Consider the following 22,795-nt stretch of genomic DNA (forward strand, 5'->3'; position numbering starts at 1 on the left):
CTTTGCCTCCTGGGTTCAAGCGATTCTCCCGCCTCAGCCTCCTGAGTAGCTGGGACTACAGTCGTGTGCCACTACGCCTGGCTAATTTTTGTGTTTTGAGTAGAGTTTTGAGTAGAGACGGGATTTCACCATGTTGGCCAGGATGGTCTGGATCTACTGACCTTGTGATCTGCCCACCTCGGCCTCCCAAAGTGCTGGGATTACAGGGAAGTAAAATTTCTGAGTCAAAAGATAAGTGTATTTACACTTTTAAAAACCATTTCCAGATTGACTACCAAAAAGACTGTAGTAATTACCAGCAATGCACAAACTGCTTGATAACATTGCATATTTGTAAATTTTATTTTATTCTTTTGGATATAATCTCTTTATTATAATGTGCATTCACCTTATTAAGTTTGGTATCTTGTGGCCATTTGCCACATTTTGTTTTCTCTTACTTGCCTGTCATTTTCTTAGTCATTTCTTTTCTTCTTTTTTTCTGGTGAAAACATATACATATATTTAGAATTAGCCAGCTGGACCGGGTTTAGAAGATCCCAATTTTGTTGGCAACATTCAAAACATTGTAATCAGGAGCCAGTCGAACATATGTCTTCTCTCCATCAGGCCGAATTAGGGTGTTGACCTTGACCACATCAATGTCATAGAGCTTCTTCACAGCCTGTTTGATCTGGTGCTTGTTTGCTTTAATATCCACAATGAACACAAGTGTGTTGTTGTCCTCTATCTTCTTCATGGCCGACTCAGTGGTCAGCAGAAACTTGATAGTGTAATAGTCAAGCTTGTTTCTCCAGGGGGCACTCTTCCTAGGATATCTGCGCTGCCTCCGGAGTCTCAGTGTCTTGGGCTGCTGGAAGGTGGGTGACGTGCGGATCTTCTTTTTTTGGTGGCTGTGGACACCTTTCAACACTGCCTTCTTGGCCTTAAAAGCCTTCGGTTTGGCTTCAGCATTAGGAGGGGCAGGAGCTTCCTTCACTTTCAGTGCCATCTTGTGAAAAGCATAGTCATTTCTTGGCCTCGCGCGGTGACTCACGCCTGTAATCCCAGCAGGTTGGGAAGCCAAGGCATGTGGATCACCTGAGGTCAGGAGTTTGAGACCAGCCTGGCTAACGTGGTGAAACTCCCTTCTCTACTAAAAATACAAAAAATTTGCCAGGCGTGGTGGTGGGCGCCTGTAATCCCAGCTACTCGGGAGGCGGAGGCAGGAGAATCGCTTGAACCCAGGAGGCGGAGGTTGCAGTGAGCCGAGATCGCGCCAATGCACTCCAGCTTGGGTAACAAGAGCGAAACTCCGTCTCAAAAAAAAAAAAAAAAAAAAGACAAGCTTAGTCGTTAGATTCTCTTTGTCTCTTTTCTCATTGACTTACTGGAATTATTTTTTTAATGTTCGTTGTCTGTTATGTGTTGCAAATATTTTCCATCCTTGCAAATATTTTTTATGTTTTCCATCCTGTTCTGTATCCTTTAACTTTGTGATTTTTTTTGTTGTTTACAATTTTCTGTACGGTTAACACCTATAGATTTTTTTTTCCCCTTAACTCTTTTGGGACTAGCTTTTAAGTTTCAAAATGAATTTTTATCTAAAACTCAATCTAAAGAAAGGGACATTTTAAAAAGTGTAATAAGCAGCTAGTGTTGCTAGAGTCTTCTGTTCCTAAATTCACGTGCTTACAGTGACAGACTTCCATATTGTAATTTAGCCATGCAATTTTTAAAAAACATCTCATGGTTAAATATGAACTTCATGAATACTCTATTTAGAGAAAACTGTTCGCCTATCATAATACATGAATATTAAATAAAATGTGGAAAATATAGAACAGAGAGAAGAAAAACATTTCTAATTGTCCTAATATCCAGACAGCCATAGTATTTTGTTGCATTTCTTTTATCTTCTTTTTTTTTTTTGAGAAATATGCTTATTCTCAAGTAATTGCATAAAGATTTTTAAGTTGAGATTTTGCTAAAAGGTAGTACACCAAATTTTGCTTATTGAATTTATAATTGTTTACTGTAATTACTTTTCAGAGTGCTCGCTTCATCTAAATCTCTTTTCTTTTTGAAATTTGAGGGCTGCAGCGTCTCAGTATAAATATTTTTGTGGGAAGATCTTCTAATATTAGGGTACCTCTGACCATGATGTCACTTATCCTGATATCCTGATTGCAGTGTGTCTGAAGGAAAATGTCAGGTATATGTTAGTACATGACAGAAGTTAGGTAGTGTACTTACCAGCAGTTGCCCTCTGGTTTAGTTGCTATTCATTAAATAAGGCTTACTAAGAGATGTTTCCCCCTATTTTTCAGTTTACTGTTAGCCTAGCCCAAGGCCATTTTTGTTTTTTAGCGTATGCAAAAAGATATCCTTAGGAGTGTTTACTGGATAGTTGAATATGTTCAAGTTATAACCATTTGGTACGTTACTTCTTTTATGCTTTAGGACGGGGGTCCCCAACCAGGTGGTACTGGTCCTTGGCCTGTTAGGAACTGGGCCTCACAGCGGGGGGTGAGCGGCTGGTGAGCGAGCATTACTGCCTGAGCTCCACCTCCTGTCAGATCAGTGGCAGCATTGGATTCTCATGGAAGCGCAAACACTATTGTGAACTGCACATGTGAGGGATCTAGGTTTCATACTTCTTATGAGAATGTGATGCCTGATGATCTGAGGTGGGACAGTTTCATCCAAAATAATCCCCTTGTCCCATCCATGGAAAAATTGTTTTTCACGAAACCAGTCCCTGGTGTCACTGCTTTAGGATATGTTTCTGACAAGTATTATGCATGTTGTAGGTACTGTCTTTCTCGTAAACACTATTACTCATTTTAAAATCTTTTTTTGGCCGGGTGCGGTGGCTCACACCTGTAATCCCAGCACTTTGGGAGGCCAAGGTGGGCGAATCACGAGGTCAGGATATCGAAACCATCCTGGCTAACATGGTGAAACCCTGCCTCTACTAAAAATCCAAAAAAAATTAGCCGGGCATGGTGGCGGGTGCCTGTGATTCCAGCTGCTTGGGAGGCTGAGGCAGGAGAATGGCGTGAACCTGGAGGTGGAGCTTGCAGTGAGCCAAGATCATGCCACTTCACTCCACCCTGGGTGACAGAGTGAGACTCCATCTCAAAAAAAAAAAAAAAAAAATTAAAAAAAAATCTTTTTTATTGATGAATTTCATAGTCAAAAGTCTAATATATTAAGTACAGAAAAAGTGTTTTAAATTTTTAAATGACAACTTTTATATACCTGTTTTATATATACTGAAATATAATTAGGATAAATATTATTAAACACATACTGCAGATGAAGTAACTAAGCTTCAGAGATTTGGTTTGTTCAAAGTTACATAGCTAGAAGGTGGAAGACTGGAAGTCCACTGGCCCCTCTGTGAAAAGCTGAATGAGGAACATTTCCACTGATTGGAATTATCCATACCTTTATACAACTCAAAACAATTGTAAACACATTTTTTTTCTTAAATATGAGTTGTGTGCATAGCATATATTAGTGAAAGATTGATCCTAATTAAATGGCCATAGAAATGTGTCTTCTATATTACCCGTTGGAAACACATTGAGCACATATGAAATGAGTTTTAGGTGTTTATACATTATTTATGTTGTTTACCCATGTGAAAAAGAAAATATTTTTCCCATACTTATGTTTTATATGGAAGAGAGAAAGATTTTAGAATGTATTTAGTCACTAATTAAAATGAATTGGAGCAGATATACAGTGCTAGAACTTTGGTCTAGATCTCAGTAAACCCAACAGGTATGACAGAGAAATATGGGATAAGTGGCAAGTAAAAGTGGCAAGTAAAGAACTCTATAAAGATAATGACACAGTATGGATCATTTTTCAGGGACAGCGAAGCTGAAGAAAAAATACGTACACACTTGCTGGTTGTTCTTTGAACTTGCACAACACTAGTCTTCCAGATTACAAAGGAAGAATTTCCTGGGAATGGATTTCAGAATCATTCATGAGATTGTTTGTAGGAGATTTAAAACTCTGTGCAAATGTGCACGTTTGCTATGTGTGTGGAATATTCTTTAAAAATGTAATTGAAAATTTTCTTTATTATAAAAAGTAAACTGCTGTGATTTACCTTGATTTGGCTGAATGAAGTTAATAAATTGGATAGCTCCTTAAGGGCTTTATTCTCTTGGTAATTGCCTACTTCTCTGAATGCAGATTTTATCTAGTTTGAATTTGTTTCAAAGGAACATTATTTTGTAAAGAAAATATGTATTTTTTCCCATGTGGTATTGCATAGCACATTGAGAAAATAGATTGATGATGATTGTTTCGTTTTATGATTTTTCTTTGAATATAACATTTTGCTCTTTTGTTGGAAATAAAACTGATCCCAAGAAGAAAATTGTATTTCCTTTTAATTTTATGATAGTGCATTTAAAATAATACATATCTAGACAAGGTGATGAAGATGATGATTGCCAACCACAATTTAATGACATTAAAGAAATTAATGAGTTTCGATTCCTTTGCTTATCTTGTGTGTTACAGTCTAACTCCTTTTAAATATTTTCTTTGACATTTTATATGACTTTCAGATTGTGTGTGTACATATGATATATATAGTTATGTATTAAAGTATATTAAAATATTAAATGAAATTATATAGTTTAATTTATAACTATTAATTTTAACTATATTTAGCGTAACTATTAACATAGTATATATGAAATAAATCCATATATTATGTATAATATATATACACACACATGCATAATCTGAAAAAATATATATACTTTTTTGAGACGAGATTTTTGCTCTGTTGCCCAGGCTGGTTCACTGCACCCTCCACATCCCAGGCTAAAGTGATTCTCCCACCTCAGCCTGTCTAGCAGCTGAGACTATGGTGTGTGCCACCATGCTTGGCTAAACTCTGTTTTGTGTTTTTTGTAGAGACAGGGCCTCACTATGTTGCCCAGGCTGGTCTCAAACTCTTGGGCTCAAGCGATCGTCCTGCCTCAGCCTCCCAAAGCGTTGGGATGGCAGGCATGAACTACAAGGCTTGGCTGACTTTCAGATTTTATTAAAATTCCCTGTTATAAAACCTTTGAATAGCAAAGGATAACAATTAAACAGTTGCTTGAAGCAGCTTGTGTAAGTCATAGTTGCAAACCAACTTTTTAGTTTTTTGCTTACTATTAGGCTATTTTAATTTAGATATATATTAGGTAAGTAGTATTTTAATGAAATATATGTAACCATTGACATATAATGAAATCTAGTTAATTAATGTTGGTAATTTAAAATTATTTACTAATTTTATATGGCTCTTTTTCTTTCTCATGGCTGATTTGTTTAACTCAGTATTCATTCATTTATATACTGTAGTTATTTATTTATTTTAGTTGAATTTCTTTAATGGCTGTGAGAGGTGACTCTCCAATTTAGGCTCCTGGTTGTCTGGTTAGTGTTTACCAGTTCAAATAATCACATGATCTTACGTTGGCTAAAGTCTTTTAGGAGACGATCATGTTAAATGTTTCTCATCGTGGCTTATTTAATGTCATCAGTTTGTTGGGGGTTACTTTGGGTGCCCCTTAGAACTTGGCCCCAAGACCTACCCTCTTAGAATAAACCTGGTCAAAAGGATGTTGGGATGGTTGCTATTTCATCTTTAGAAATGACCTATCTTGAGATGTAACACATGTGTCTTAGGAGACTGGAGAAATGCCCAAACCTACAGGTGATACATCAGGACTAGAATTAAGTTGCAATGTATTCATTATTATATGTGCTTTAAATTGTTTCTTTGAAGGATGTTTTACATAAGGGCAGTGTGTTCCTTTTTAGAGGAAGGGAAATTTGATAATGAGAAGTTAGTGTGTGTCCATTACATTTGGGAAGAAGAAATCTATTTAGGAGTCATGACTATCATCAGTAGAGAAGTGTACTTTATTGTTGGTTATCAGTAAGTAGTTCAGCATGGTTTTTAATAGTCTGAATGAAATATTGTCTCAGAACTTTTCAATTTCCATTTATCAGATTCCATGTTTATTATACTTTGGTGGTAGTAATACAAACTTCTAGGCATCTTGATGCTGAGAAAGTTATTTATGATTATGGATGCGACATTGCTTACTAGCAGATTTTGTTGGTTTCTCAGGTACTGACAGCCTCATCAATACTGAGTTCATAGACAAAATTGAGTTATAGGAATTTTAATGATCAAAACCTGATTTACCAAGATATTGTCAATGAAGTCCTGCCTGAATTTCTTATTGCAGCTTTGATAAATAATCTACTCTTTTAAACTCAGAATCAAGGAAAATACTTTGACTTTATAAAAATTTTAGGCAGATTAGGAAGCCTAAATAGTAACTTTAAATATACAGTCACCCCTCAGTATAACTAGGGGATTGGTTCCAAGACCCCTGCAGATACCAAAATTAGCCCATATTCAAGTCCCACAGTTGGACTTGGGGAACTTGGGTTTATGAAAAGTTGATGCTTTGTATGTGTGAGTTTTGTATCCCACAAGTGTATTTTCACTCCGTATTGTGTTGAAAGAAATCCACGTATAAGTGCATCTGACTAGTTCAAACCTGTGTTGTTCCATTGTCAACTGTAACTTGTAATTCCAGAGATGTATATAAGGGAACTTTGCTTTTGATTATTGGAGGGCAGTTGAATTGAAGTATGACATGTCCTACTCTAAAATGTAAAGAACATTGCCAGGTTATCTTGTTGGTTGGGAGTGTTCATGAGAATCTTTAAGGATTTTTATTACATTAGCTGCCTAAGTAATATGATGAACTTCTCTCAGAATATTTAGTTTTGTGAGTGATAAGAGGAAAAAAGAGAATGACATACTGTTTTCATCCATTTCAGTTATAGACAAATTTTCACAGAAGACAGAATAATTTAAAATTTTTAAACAGATTAAATACATCATATAGTTAGAGATTGGCTCAGTTGTGCGTGGAACTCAGTCTGTCTAACGTTATTACTCTGAACTTTTCAAACTGTTCTATGGTTTTAGGTGTGTAACTTTGCTTTTACAATTGTATTATACCTGTTTATATTACAATCTGCCACCTCCAAAATTAGATCAAAGACTTTTTTGTTTGTATGTTTGTTTTGCATGAGTTTGGTCTTTTATATACATATTTTAGTACCTGGTACAAAGGGACCTCAGTAAGTATTTACCAACCAATAATTAACTAATCTAAATTCTTTAATGACAACTTATATTTTTATGTTTTATATTTTTATTTTTTATGAGATGGAATTTTGCTGTTGGCACCCGGCTGGAGTGCAGTGGCGCAATCTTGGCTCACTGCAACTTCTGCCTCCTGGGTTCAAGCTATTCTCCTGCCTCAGCTTCTTGAGTAGCTGGGATTCCAGATGCCTGCCACCACGCCTGGATAATTTTTGTGTTTTTAGTAGAGATGAGGTTTCACCATGTTGGCCAGGCTTTTCTAGAAGTCCTGACCTCAGGTAATCTGCCCACCTTGGCCTCCCAAAGTGCTGGGAATACAGGCATGAGCTACTGCTCCCAGCCTATTTTTAAATATTTTTTAAATTAAAAATTTATTGTTTTCCCACCTTTAATGCTTTTATAGTAGGACTAAAACTATTTTTTAAAATGTCATTTATTTCATTGTGTTACTACATTATGTGAAAAAGTATATAAAATGAGTTTATTTCTGTATTTTAATACATTTCTTATAAATCACTGGTATTTCATATCTTTTTCCTCATCTCTTCCCTTTGCTATTCTTTTTCTTTTGTGATTGTATGTGACTTTAACAAAATAAACCCTATTTAATCATAGTGTGTTTCTTTTTTTTAGGTTGTTACGGAGTTGATGGAGAAAGTGACTCTATTATGAGTTCAGCTTCTGAAAACTCCACTGAACCTTGGTTTTGTGATGCCTGTAAATGTGGTGTTTCTCCTAGCTGTGAACTGTGCCCTAATCAGGATGGAATTTTCAAGGAGACAGATGCTGGAAGGTTAATGTCCTAATTATGTTGATTCATATGTTTGCTTTATAATGTGTCTGCCTTTGACTTCCCTGTTCTTCTGTTTATGGTTATCCAGGTTACACACTTTCATTTGATTGCTTCTTTGTATGTTCTTGGCATAGAGTAAATGACCAGTGGGATACAGATGGAGAAGGGTGAGAGGAAAGACCATTTATTGAGTACCTGCATCTGCCTTTACATCCATAATCTTATTTAATCTTAATAATTGACCCTATGATGAGGCAGATGGTAAAGTTTCTCATTTGATAGGTTTAGTACCCAGGGCTCAGATTATTTAAATAACTTATTAGTTCAAGACTAATAAGTTACCTAAGTATATTCAAACTGGTGAATGGTCAATTTTGAACCTAGATCTGTATAACTTTATATCAGTAGATAGAACTTAATACAGTGATTTAAAAAGGAGAAGTTTAGTATAAAGAATTATTAAGCTATGATAAAAGAGTCACTAAGGTATAAAAAAACTCTAAAGGATGCTCTGGGGCTGAGGGAGATTATCCAAGGAATGACAAAATTGGAATGATGACCTCCTACTCTAGGTTGGGGTTCAGGCTTTGTTGGAGAAATTATAGTTAAACCCTAATGGATGGAGAGAATTATGCTGGTTATAGCCTAGGCCAAATTTTGTCTTCAGTTCATGGCAAGTAGGTGGCTGGGTACAGTCTGCAGGGAGAACTGGGGCACTGGTTTGAAACCTGAAGAGTATGCTATCTATGTTGAGAGGGCCATGGAAAAATGATCTTCAGGTTGGGCTAGGGCTGTGAGGTCACTGAGGGACTGTGTATATGGCTGGGGCAGAGCACAGGAGGATGTACTCCACCCATCCCAGATGAAAAGCCCCTCTCTCCTACAAGACCTCCTGCCATTGAGTTTATAGCTCCCTCTACCATTGAGCTTAGTGTCATGCTCACTCTAAGAAGAAATGCTGAAGAATTTTGGTCCATTATTGCAGAGTAGGTATGGAAGCATGCATGAGAGGCAAATAAATCAATAAGTGGCACAAAGACCTGTGTTCTTTTTACTACATTCACACTCGTGTGTTAACACATTTGAGCACTTGTCATCATAATGGTGGTGTCATCTTTCCTGTTTTTTTTTTTTTTTTTTTTTTTTTTAACAGGAGACTACCATCTAGGATTGGTAACTAAAATTAAGAGTAATTTTCAACCTTTTCTGTTTTGTGGAGATCACGCTCTGCCTCTTCCTCTCCAGTATAAGGGGGGGGTACTTAAATTTTTATTTTGTCACATAAGGATATTTTACTATTTTATTAAACATGCTTTATATTAAAAACAAGAATAACAGCAAAGCAACCTATATAAATTATCACCATGATTTCCCATACTTTAACATAAAAAAAACTAGGGTACATTATGTCCTAAAATAAAGGATAGGCTTTTAAATTTAATAAATTTTACTTTAGTGAAGTAAAACAAATTTTTTCTTATTTTTATCATTTTTGCCTCAATTGGTGAACCGATCCTTGAGAAATGTTGCCATACAAGATTGCTGGGATAGCATAGAGTGTACCATTGGATCTTGGAGAACCCCATGTGTTGATGTTCAAGACAAATGACTAAAGAATGTTACCTCTCCTTCCTTATCGTCTATCCAAAAATAAAGTATATAACAAATGATTTGATGTATTGACATGAATCTGTGGTCTATATCATAGGCATAGGCATTACTTTAAGTTTGGCCTGACAGTGGCCTAGTATTAGGGAGTTCGGTAAGCATTAAGTGTGCACTTTCAAGTTGGACTGTCTATTTTTGGATTCTGGTCTTTTTTTTTTTTTTTTTCCTTACTAGGTATAATTTTAGGCAAGTGATAATAACCTTTTTATGCCTCGGTTTCCTTAGTAGTGTTGAGAGGACTAAATGAGATGATCCATGAGAAACAATTAGCAGTTTCTGTAACATAAGTGGTTAGTAAATGTCTCCTTACTCTTACTACTGCCGTTACTGCTACTACTAGTTCTTTCTTATTACTATTATTGCTCTACTTATTTTAGGTAATCATGGAGTTTTAGCTCATGCATAGATTTTTTTTTTTTTTTTTTGATAACTCTTCCAGTCCTGAGAATTGAAATTTTTGGTGATAAATTGTGATGAATAAGTAAGGCAGTTTTGGAAAGACAGAACTTCCTTTTAGGGAAGAGAATTTATTTTACTCTTTTTCTTGTTAATAATTTAAAAGTTCTGTTAGGGCACTGTCAAGTAGTGGTTACTTCATGCTATCATAATAGACAAAACAACAGGTAAAGTTGTTTCTGAATTAAGAAAACTGAGGCCTCTTTACCATTTAGGTTTACTGAGGGATTTTTTTTGGATACTGTGGACGTTACATAAGTAGACATTTCCTGTGATGGTGCAACATGGCAAAAATTATTTTATATACTATTTGAACACTTTACTTGCGCTAATGTCTACACTCACCTGTAGGCTGTACTGGAAATTATAGGCCTTCATAATATTTCCAAGGATGTAATACTAGTTTGATTCAAGGTATGAAAAGCCAAGAACATTCGACAAGCCTTTTAGTATATGAGCTTCAAATGGAAAACAGGGAAAAAGAATGAATATTGTGTCTAAAGAATAAAAAAGGTTTTGAAGTTCACTATCACATGGGATTAATCAGACTTTTTTCCTTCTATTCTTGATGGGAGCTACAAGTTCTACATAGAAAATGATGTGATTTAATGTAAGAAAACCAATACTTTCTTGTCATTAAATTTTTATTTTGTATCTTATGGAGAGTAAGACTTATAAACCTGACTGTGGGAAATTTTTAGGCATGCTCTCCTTTTTAATTTTTTATTTATAGTTTTACTATTTGTGGGTACACAGTAGATATATATATTCATGGGGTACATGAGATGTTTTGACACAGGCATGCAATGTGAAATAAGCACATCATGGAGAATGGGGTATCCATTTCTCAAACACTTATCTTTTGAGTTACAAACAATCCAGTTACACTCTTTAAGTTATTTTTAAGTGTGCAATTTAGTTTTTCTTGTCTGTAGTCACCCTGTTGTGCTATCTAACAGTAGGTCTTATTCCTTCCACTTTTCCTGCTCATTAACCATCTGCCACCTCCCCCCACCATTTTACCCTTTCCCTGTACTATCCTTCCCAACCTCTAGTAACCATCCTTCTCCTGTATCCATGAGTTCAGCTGTTTGATTTTTAGATCCCACAAATAAGTGAGAACATGTGATGTTTGTCTCGCTATGCCTGGCTTATTTTACCTAACATAATAATCTCTAGTTCCACCCAAGTTGTTGTAAATGACTGGCTCTCATTCTTTTTTATGGCTGAGTAGTACTCCATTGTGTATTGTGTACCACATTTTCTTTATCCGATTTCAATCTGTTAATGGAAACTTAGGTTGCTTCCAAATCTTAGCTATTGTAAACAGTGCTGCGACAAATACAGGAGTGCAGATATCTCTTTAATATATAGATTTCCTTTCTTTTGAATGTATACCCAACAGTGTGATTGCTGGATTATATGGCAGCTCAATTCTTAGGAACCTCCGAAGTTTTCTTCATCATTTAATTTACATTTTGTGCAGCAGTGTACAAGGGTTCCCTTTTCTTCACATCCTTGCCAACGTTTGTTATTGCCTGTCTTTTGGATATAAGCTATTTTAACTGGGGTGGGATGATATTTCATGGTAGTTTTGATTTGCATTTCTCTGACGATCAAGGATTTTGAGTCCTTTTTCATATACCTGTTTTAGCATATGAACTTCCTTTTGTGTGTCTTTTGAGAAATGTCTATTCAAATCTTTAGTCTATTTTTAATCAGATTATTAGATTTTTTTTCCTGTAGAGTTACTTGAACTCCTTATATATTCTGGTAATTTATCCCTTGTTAGTTGGGTAATTTGCAAATATTTTCTCCCATTTTGTGGGTTGTCTCTTCAGTTTGATGATTGTATCATTTGTCCAACTTGTGATCCTGCTTTTTTTAAAACCTGGTATGATATCTTTTGTCTATTTTTTCTTTGGTTGCTTGTGCTTGTGGAGTTTCGCTCAAGAAATTTTGCCCAGAGCAGTGTCCTGGAGATTTTCCCCAACGTTTTCTTGTAGTATTTTCATAGTTTGAGGTCTTAGATTTAAGTCTTTAATCCATTTTGATTTGATTTTTGTATATGGCAAGAGATGGGGTCTAGTTTCCTTCTTCTGCATATGGATATCTAGTTTTTCAGGACCATTTATTGAAGAAGCTCTTTTCCCGTATATATGTTCCTGGCACCTTTGTTGAATTAAGTCCATTTAGGTGTGTGGATTTGTTTCAGAATTCTCTATTCTCTTCCATTGTTCTGTGTATCTGTTTTATGACAATACCATGCTGTTTTGGTTACTATAGGTCTGTGGTATAATTTGAAGTCAGGTAGTATGATTCTTTTTTGCTTAGGATAGCTTTGGCTATTCTGGGTGTTTTGTGGTTCTATACACATTTTAGGATTGTTTTTTCTATTTCTGTGAAGGATGTCTTTGGTATTTTGATAGGGATTGCATTGAATCTGTACATTGCTTTGGCTAGTATGGGCATTTTAACAATATTGATTCTTCCAGTTCATGAACATGGAATAGTTTTCCATTTTTTGGTGTCATCTTCAATTTGTTTCATCAGTGTTTTATAGTTGTTATTATAGAGATCTTTTACTTATTTGTTTAAGTTAATTCCGAGATATTTAATCTTATGTGTGGCTATTATAAATGCCACTACTTTTAAAATTTCTTTTTCAGATTATTCACTGTTGTCATGTAGACATGCTCCTGATTTTTGTATGTTGCTTTTGTCTTCTGCAACTTTACTGAATTTATCGGTTCTAATAGTTTTCTTATGGAGTCTTTAGGTTTTTCCAAATATGGCATTATATTATCTGCAAACAAGAATAATTTGACTTCTTTCTTTCCAATTTGGATGCCCTTTATATCTTTCTGTTGTCTGATTGCTGGAAGCTAGGGCTTCCAGTACTATGTTGAATAACAGTGGTGACAGTGGGTATACTTGTCGTTTTCCAGATCTTAGAGGAAAAGCTTACAGTTTTTCCCATTCAGTATGATACTAGCTGTGGATCTGTCATATATGACTTTTATTATGTTGAGGTATGTCTTTCTGTCCCCTGGTTTTGGGGAGTTTTTATGATGAAGCGATGTTGAATTTTATTAAATGCTTTTTCAGCATCAGTTGAAATGATTGTATGGTTTTTATCCTTTATTCTGTTGATGTGATGTATCATGTTGATTGATTTGCTTATGTTAAACCATCCTTGCATCCCAGGGATAAATCTTACTTGGTCATAATGATCTTTCTAATGTATTGTTAAATTCAGTTTGCTGGTATTTTGTTGAGGATTTTTGCATCAGTGTTCATCAGAGATACTGGCCTGTAGTTTTCTTTTTTTGATGTGCCTTTGGCTGGTTTTGGTATCAGAGTAACATTGGCCTTGTAGAATGAGTTTGGAAATATTCCCTCTTCCTCTGCTTTTTGGAATAGTTTGAGTAAGATTGGTATTCTTCTTTAAATGTTTGGTAAAATTCAGCAACGAAGCCATCAGGTCAAGCAGTCCCAGGCTTTTCTTTACTGGGAGACTTTATTATGGCTTCAATCTCATTACTTGTTATTGGTCTGTGCAGGCTTTGGATTTCTTCATGGTTCAATCTTTGTAGGTTGTATGTGTCTAGGAATTTATTCATTTCTTCTAGATTTTCTAATTTATTGACATATAGTTGCCCATAGCAGCTGCTAATGATCCTTTGAATTTCTGCAATATCAGTTATAATGTCTCCTTTTTTATTTCCAATTTTATTTATTTGTATCTTCACTCTTTTTTCCTTAGCCTGGCTAAAGGTTTGTTAGTTTTGTTTACCTTTTCAAAATACCAACATTTTGTTTCATTGATCTTTTGTATATATTTTTTTCATTTCAATTTTATTTATTTCTGGTCTGATCTTTATTAATTCTTCCACTAATTTTGGGTTTGGTTTGCTCTTGCTTTCCTAGTTCTTTAAGATGCATCATTGGATTGTTTATTTGAAGTTTTTTCTCTTTTGATGTAGGCACTTATAGCTATAAACTTCCCTCTTAGTAGGGCTTTTGCTGTATCCCATAGGTTTTGGTATGTTGTGTTTCCATTATCATTTGTTGCACTCTTCTTCTTTATGTCCTTTGTTGGATGTCCTCCTAGCTATTGTGAAATAAAATATGGCTCTGAACTAAATTCCTTAATTTTTAAAACTAAGCTTTATGTTGCAATAAAAGGCAGCATTGAAATCTTTATGTCTCAGTTCTTTCTTTTTTTTTTACCCTTCAGACAGGGTCTGGCTCTGTTGCCTAGGCTGAAGTGCAGTGGCACGATGTTGGCTCACTGCAACCTCTCCTTCCTAGGCTCAAGTGATCCTCCCACTGAAGCCTCCCGAGTAGCTCAGGTTATAGGTAGCGCCACCACACCTGGCTAATGTTTGTATTTTTCTGTAGAGATGAGGTTTCATCCTGTTGCCCAGGCTGGTCTTGAACTCCTGGGCTCAAGTAGTCTTCCCACCTCAGCCTCCCAAAGTGTTAGGATTACTGTACCTGGCCATTTTTTTCTTTTTTTCTTGAGAGAAGGTCTGGCTTCGTCAACCTGACTGGAGTGCAGTGGCATGATCTCGGCTCATTGTAAATTCCTGCCTCCTAGGCTCAAGAAATCATCCTACTTCAGCCTCCCAAGTAGCTGGGACTACAGGGGCATGCCACGACACCTGGCTGAATTTTGTATTTTTTGTAGCAATGGAGTTTCACCATGTTGCCCAGGCTGGTCTCAAACTCCTGAGCTTAAGTGATCCTCCTACCTCTGCCTCTCAAAGTGCTGGGATTACAGGCATGAGCCACTGTGCCCTACCACTTCTTTCTTTTTTTTCCTTTAAAATTCTAGACTTAGTAAGTCTTAGTTCTGTCCCTTGCTAGCCTTGTTATATTTGAAAATCAGTTAATCTTTCTGAAACCAGTTCTTCATATGTAAATGAACAACCTCCCACTCAACAGAAGCTTTTAGGCTTTTTTTTCCTTGTACTTAACATTTCTTGAGTGAAGACAGTGAGCCACACTCTGCTGTAAGCACTTCACATACATCTTTATAATTTCCAAACTACCTTTATGGTGCTCTGTACCTCGTAGACACTTACAATTGATTACTGGATGAAGGAATGAAAATAACATACTTGACGTGAATTTGTTTTACATGCTGTAAAGACATTACTGATACAGAGTACTTTAAACTCCAATTTTATTGATTAATATAGTTTTCATTCTTAAATGAGTCTTTTGAGAAGTATCATTCTACTTAGTCTGTTTTATTAAAATATATGAGTTTAAAATAATCTGTTAATAGTTTGTGCTAGGATGACAGTTCCAACTCTTATTTTTTGGTGGTTTTATGTGATGCTTATTTCCTGTTCCTTTCCCCAATCAACATCTGTCATAATAGCTCCAAGCAAAATTAATGGTAAAGTAACAAGGAAGATTTTTTTTTTTTGATTTGCAGATTTGTCTTAATTACAAAGTTATAAATTATGTGCATCCAAACAAATGAACAAGAAACTTATTTACAGCTGGTATTAAAAGGGACCATACTTGTCTTGGCCATGATTTTCATTGACTTTGATAGGTATTTTAATGAGGACTCAAGTTGGTATCCTCATGAGTGGTTGGGAGAAATGGTATACTTGTGTGCCAGTCACATTGAAATGGCAGTTTAAATCTGTAGTACTTGTGTACTACATTTTAAGAAGGTCAGTATGAAGCAAGCAGCCAGCTGTTAGGTTTATCAAAGATAAACTTCTACAGAGTATAGCGACATTTAATCCATCAGTGGAGCATGAAAAAACTGAACAAATTAAATTGAGAAAGCAGCTGCTTGTTGAAGATGTGTATCTTTATATTGAACTCCACAGGATGCATTTGGGAGGTTGGATTAAAATATTCTATCAAGAAAATCTCAAAACCTTGGATTTTTTTCTCCAATAAAAAAGATAATTTTTAAAAGGATTTGTAACTATTTTTCCCAGTGCCTCTAGAGAATAATTTTTGATCTTAGTCCTTTAAAACTCATAATGCACCACAAAAACCAGAACCATGTAGCATGCATAGCCTCTTAAGTTGTGATAAAGCAGAATTTGTTGTTAATATATTCACAGGGTTAATAGAGATTTGTTCCTGTGACCCTCTTTCTTACAAAAGTGATGAGATCTACTATTTAAATTTCAAAGTCAGTGATCCCACTGTTTGTTTTGTTTTAAGCAAGCAGAAAGAGTGCCTAATATATTAAAAATGGTTCAGAGCAGGTTTTTAAAAATGAAATTAGAAACAACTGCAATTTTTTCCAGTGTACTGAAACTCTGAGCATTCTTTGTTTAGTCTTATGGCATTATTCAAACTTTTAACAAATATTTATATTTGGGGCATATGAATTTTAGTATATAGGTTGTATGGTAAACAGATAAGATGAATGAAAATGTGAATTGCTTCTTCTGTACCTTTTCCTAGCAGTTTTAACCTGGAAAGGAAGTTAAACTGTATACAAAAATTGTAAAATATGTCCTTAAATATTATTACCCCAGCAGCTTTTGGGAAAGAGTAACAAGAAAGAGAAATTTTACTTAATTACTGCAGAGTAACTTCACAGTTATTAAATTAGTATTCTTAATTCTCAAAGGGCTTAAAATAATGAATGTGACTACCTTTCCTTGCATATGAAAATGTTTTGTTTCATTTGAATAGTAGTTTTATGCAAATATTTAAGAATAGATAAGTGCAAAGTGCAGTGAGTGAATTTTAAGTGAAAGGCAATTATAGTTGTTAGCTCTCACTTTTGTCTAAGTTGCTGGAAAAGTAATTTCACTCCCCTTTTTTGTAACTGTTATTCTGTAGGTGTTTCATATTTTTTAATGATGTGCCTGAGATTGGGGGACATTTGATTACAGAATTCTCTTGGTAGTTTTTTGAGATGGCAGGTGTTTTATATGTTTGTTTTGTGTGTGGGAATTTTATTAAAAGATTTGATAGCAAAATCATATCTTCTTTCCTTAGATGGGTTCATATTGTTTGTGCCCTGTATGTTCCTGGAGTAGCCTTTGGAGATATTGACAAATTACGACCAGTAACACTAACGGAAATGAACTATTCCAAATATGGTGCCAAGGTGAGACATAAAATATTTTTGATAGCTTGAAAGAGAAAGGTTTTACTTGTTAGCTTACATGACTTTTTATTTGTGTTATGTTGACTGCAGAAATGCTTACTAGGAATCATCCTATTTAGCACTGAATCATTTATTATTGAGTAGTTTTCCCAGAAAGCCAATAATGTATACATTATTCTATACATTCTCAATTTAGAATAACATGGGAGGTAAAATGATAATTGATACTACTACCATTTCCCTGGCACTGTTCACAGTGCCTAATACATAGACCAAAACCTTATTTACAATTAGTTGGATCAAATACAAGCCTAATTTCTGACTTTACTTTTGAAGTGGAATTTGTCAAAATTATGAAAAAGAATATTAGAAATGATCTTTGATGCTGTTATTGTAATTGTTTTGGGGTGCTGTTAACATGCCGTTAACATAGATGGTGAACTTAATTGATATATGCTGTTAACATAGATGGTGAACTTAATTGATATATGTTATGTGTGTTCTGACTGCTTCACCAACCTGGTGTTCCCCTATCTTTCTCCCTGACTTGGGGCCTCTCTGTTTCGCTGAGACACAGTGATACTGAAATTTGGCCAATTAGGGCTGGGTGCGGTGGCTCACGCCTGTTATCCCAGCACTTTGGGAGGCCAAGGTGGGCAGATAATACTTGAGGTTAGGAGTTCGAGACCAGCCTGGCCAACATGGTGAAACCTTGTCTCTACTAAAAATACAAAAAATTAGCTGGGCGTGGTGGCCGGTGCCTGTAATCCTAGCCACTCAGGAGGTTGAGGCAGGAGAATCGCTTGAACCCAGGAGGCAGAGGTTGCAGTGAGCTGAGATTGCGTCACGGCACTCCAGCCTGGGTGACAGAGTGAGACTCCTTCTCAAAAAAAAAGAAAAAGCAATTTTGCCAATTAGTAATTCTACATTGGCCTCTAAGTTTTCAAGTGAAAGGAAGAGTCATACATCTGTCACTTTAAATTAAAAGCTAGAAATGATTAAGCTTAGTGAGGAAGGCATGTCGAAAGCCTAGGTAGGCCAAAAGCTGGGCCTCTTCTGCCAAATAGCCAATATGTCAGTGCAAAGGAAAAGTTCCTGAAGGAAATTAAAAGTGCTACTCCAGCAAACACATGAGTGATAAGAAAGTGAAACAGCCATATTGCTGATAATGGAGAAAATTTTAATAGTCTGGATAGATCATAGCAGCCACAACATTCCCTTAGGCCAAAACCTTATCCAGAGCATGACCCTAACTGTTCAATATTGTGAAGGCTGAGAGAGGTGAGGAAGCTGCAGAAGAAAAGTTGGAAGGTAGCAGAGGTTGGTTCATGAGGTTTAAGGAAAGAAGCCATCTCCGTAATATAAGACGTGAAGAAGATGCAGCAGGTACTGATGGAGAAGCTGCAGCAAGTTATTCAGAAGATTTAGCTAAGACAAATGATGAAGACTCATACATTCAACAAAGATTTTCAATGTAGGTAAAACAGTCTTCTATTGGAAGAAGATGCCATCTAGGACTTCCCATAGCTAGAGAGGAGAAGTCACTATCTGGCTTCGAAAGGCAGGCTGTCTCTCTTGTTTAGAGACTTAACAGAGCTGGTGACTTTCAGTTGAAGCCAGCACTCCTGTACTATTGTGAAAATCCTAGAGCCCTTAAGAATTATGATAAGTCTGTTCTGCCTATGCTTTGTAAATGGAACAACAAAGCCCGTACACAGCACATCTGTGTACAGCATGGTTTACTGGATATTTTAAACCCCTTGTTGGGACTTACTGCTCAGAAAAAAGCTTCCTTTCAAAAGATTACTGCTCATTAGAGCTCTGATGAAGTACAAGGAGATTAATGTGTTTTCCTGCCTGCTGTCACAACAGCCATTCTGAAGCCCATGAATCAAGGAGTCATTTTGACTTTGAAGTCTTATTATTTAAGAAATACATTTCATAAGGCTATAGCTTCCATACATAGTGATTCCTCCAGTGGATCTAGGCAAAGTAAATTGAAAACCTAGAAAGGAGTCACTTTTCTAGATGTCATTAAGAATATTTATGATTCATGGGAGGAGGTCAAAATATCCATATTAACAGGAGTTTGGAAGAAGTTGATTGCAGCCTTTATGGATAACTTTGAGGGGGTTGAAGACTTCAGTGGAGGAAGTCACTGCTGATGTGGCAGAAATAGCAAGAGAAGTAGAATTAGAAGTATAGCCAGAGGTGACTGAATTGCTGAGATCTCATGATAAAATTTGAACAGATGAGGAGTTACTTCTCATGGATGAGTGAAGAAAGTGGTTTCTTGAGTTCGAATCTACTCCTGGTGAAGATGCTATGAACGCTGTTAAAATTACGACAAAGGACTTAGAATATTACATAAACTTGATTGATTAAGCAGCAAGAGGGTTTGAGAGGATTGACTCCAATTTTGAAGAAAGTTCTACCATGGGTAAAATGCTGTCAAACAGCATCACATGCCACAGAGACATCTTTCATAAAAGGAAGAATGAATCTATGCAGCAAACTTCATTGTTGTTTTATTTTAAGAAATTGCCAGGCCATGCGCGGTGGCTCACGCCTGTAATCCCGACAATTTGGGAGGCCGAGTTGGGTGGGTCACCTGAGGTGAGGAGTTCGAGACCAGCCTGGCCAACATGGCAAAACCCTGTATCTACTAAAAATACAAAAATTAGCTGAGCGTGGTGGCACGTGCCTGTAACCCCAGCTACTCAGGAGGCTGAGGCAGGAGAATCACTTGAACCCAGGAGGCAGAGGTTGCAGTGAGCCGAGATTACGCCACTGCATACTCCAGCCTGGGTGACAGAGCGAGACTCCATCTTAAAAAAAAAAAAGAAAAGAAAAGAGAAATTGCCACAGCCACTCCAACTTTCAGCAACCACCCCATCAGTCAGTGGCCATCCACATCAAAGCAGCATCTTTCACCAGTAAAAAGATTATGACTTGCTGAAGGCTCAAGTGATCATTAGCATTTTTTAGCAATAAAGTATTTTTAAATTAATGTATATACATTTTAGAAATACATAATATTATTTACATATAATGGACTACAGATAGTGTAAACTTAACTTGAAAATGCGTGGAGAAACTAAAAAATTTTTGTGATTTATTTTATTGTGATACTTTATTGAAGTGGTCTGGAGCTAAACTTGCATTATCTCTGATGTATGCTTGTAAATTTAACAGAGGTTATTTGAGACAGATTTTTCTCAAGTTGCCCAGTAAATTAACAGATATATTTATTGCACAGTACTTACAACTAGAAAAGGCTCAGAGATGTCCACTTTAATAGTGTGAGCAGTGGGTTTTTATTTTCTGAATGTGGAACTAAAGTAAGGAAATTACTTAATTGGCTACAGCTGTGTTGTTTTTCTATATGGGTATGATTTAGTAGAAGGTGTCCAGTTACATTATCTAATGTCTAGTTGGCTGTTGTGGTTAGTTGAAGCTTGTTTTTTGATTTTTTTGTTTTGTTTTGTTTTTAAATTTGATTTATTACAAGGAATTTTTCTAAATTAAATTTCACCTTGTGTGAGATTCCATATACAGAAACAGGTACAGGCTAATTTCCTCTTGCTTATTTTGCTTTAAGAAAATATCACTGGGAAACTGAGTTGAAAACTAGGTACTCTCTGGCGCCTCTGCAAAATCACATACAATGTTGTGAGTTATGACTGGGACAGCCTTCTAGACCACATTGTCTACTCATTTTCCAATCTGAATTATGTTCTCCTTCTGTGTTCTCAGTTGCTTAGTTCACTAGCATTTTAAATGATTCAGGCAATTGAGGAAGATTCTGTTTTCTTTGATAGATTGTTTTATAATATAAAAAGGGTGTCAGGAATATTTTCCTTATATTCATTCTGAAATCCCTTGCTCAATTTCAGCATATTACATGAAATTACCCAGAGAATTATCCTAAACAATGTGTCTCTGTTCACAGTGTTGACATCCTTTAAATAATTTAATTTCTCTTTATCTCTCTCTCTCAGTCTCATGGTTAGATTGCTATTTGCCAATATATTATACCATTTATGTTCTACTGTTATTAACTAGGCAGTAGAATGTCAGGATTTGACTATTGAAATTTTAACATTTTCCTTGTATTTGTTTCCTTCTTATGTAGTTCACTTTTAATACTTATATTAAACAATTCTTTAATTGTCCACTGTCAGTCTTTCATAATTTAACGTCTTTTTCTTTTATGAAGATTTCTTTTACCAGAGTAGTTTAAACTTTTAGACTAGCTATTCCCCCTCCACCTGCCTTTTTTTAAGAGATAAAGGAATAAAAAAAATAAATCTGAAAGGATTTGGGGTAATTTCAACAGTTCATACTTTGGTTTTATTACTTTTAGTTGTCTTAAAGAAATTTAAAACATGCATGATTTCTAGGTTGTAATGCCTAGATTTTTTGTTGGATTTTCTCTGATCTCTTGTTTCCTTTTCCAAGCAATTTTATATTGTTTAAGAATTAGTACAGCTTAATGGTGGGCTTTAAAGTAAGATTGTCCTGGTTTGAAGCCTTATATTTACTTTCCTTGTTATTTTTGGCAAGCAGATTTCTTAACATGTCTTTAATTTCCTCGTGTAAAATGGGAATAGTTATAGTATCTCTTCTTCATAGTAGTTGTGTTTAATGATTACATATATTTATACATAGAGTCCTTGACTTATGGTGGGTTTACATCCTGATAAATCCATTGTAAGTTTAAAATAAAATTTTAAGTTGAAATTAATTTAATACACCTAACCTACTGAGCATAGCTTAGTGTTGCCTACCTTAAATATGCTTGGAACACTTACATTAGCCTACACTTGAACACAATCATCTGACAAAAAACTTTATTTTATAATAAAATGTTAACTATGTCGTGTAACTTATTGAATACTATACTGAAAATGGAAAACAGAGTGGTTGTATGGGTACTGAAAGTGTGGTTTCTGCTGAGTGTGTATTGCAAAAGCAATACACAATAAACATTGTAAAGTTAAAAAATTAGAAGTGGAATTATTGTAAACTGGGTACTGTCTATATATGTAAAGTGTTTAGAATAGTGACTGGCACATAGTAAATCCTCAAATAATTTTAACTATGGTTGTATTATTATTTGTTATTACCATTAAATTAGTTGAATTTTGATTTGAACCATATAGGTAATTATGTTTTTTACAGTTATTGTTTGTATTGGTACATAATTGGTTCACTATTTGTATTTAACATTTTAAATATTTAGTGGATGCTTTGTATGAGAATGCAGTCTTTAGTCTGGAAAAAACTCTCTTTGAGAGTTTTTCTGTTTCTTTGTTGTAGGAGTGTAGCTTTTGTGAAGACCCTCGCTTTGCTAGAACTGGAGTTTGCATCAGCTGTGATGCAGGGATGTGCAGAGCCTATTTCCATGTGACCTGTGCTCAGAAGGAAGGTCTGCTTTCAGAGGCAGCAGCGGAAGAGGTAGGTTTATTTAAACCCATAGTTGGTGAATATGTTCACAAGACATCTTTTGACTCTATGTCCTATAACAAGTATAAATAATAAAAGAAATTTTAACATTTATTTTTAAAGTTGTTGC

The 22,795-nt window shown here is 35.5% G+C and overlaps 3 protein-coding genes across 12 annotated transcripts in view; 1 reads left to right on the top strand and 2 right to left on the bottom strand.

Annotated features, from left to right (window-relative positions):
- NDUFA4 (NDUFA4 mitochondrial complex associated) overlaps positions 1 to 22,795 on the bottom strand; it is a 711,072-nt gene that overhangs the window by 70,051 nt on the left and 618,226 nt on the right. The window lies entirely within an intron of this gene.
- PHF14 (PHD finger protein 14) overlaps positions 1 to 22,795 on the top strand; it is a 200,367-nt gene that overhangs the window by 31,359 nt on the left and 146,213 nt on the right. For all 10 annotated transcript variants that reach the window (XM_050783024.1, XM_050783014.1, XM_050783016.1 and 7 more), the window contains exons 5-7: positions 7,829 to 7,988; positions 17,106 to 17,217; positions 22,540 to 22,677. In XM_050783024.1, the coding sequence (XP_050638981.1) occupies positions 7,829 to 7,988; positions 17,106 to 17,217; positions 22,540 to 22,677 (410 nt within the window). The remainder of the gene's footprint in view (positions 1 to 7,828; positions 7,989 to 17,105; positions 17,218 to 22,539; positions 22,678 to 22,795) is intronic.
- Positions 530 to 991, bottom strand: LOC126949752 (60S ribosomal protein L23a-like). Its single transcript, XM_050782517.1, has one exon. It carries the CDS (start codon positions 989 to 991, stop codon positions 530 to 532), a length of 462 nt encoding a protein of 153 aa, XP_050638474.1.

Source organism: Macaca thibetana, chromosome 3 (genome assembly GCF_024542745.1).
Source record: "Macaca thibetana thibetana isolate TM-01 chromosome 3, ASM2454274v1, whole genome shotgun sequence".
Taxonomy (NCBI): Eukaryota; Metazoa; Chordata; class Mammalia; order Primates; family Cercopithecidae; genus Macaca; species Macaca thibetana.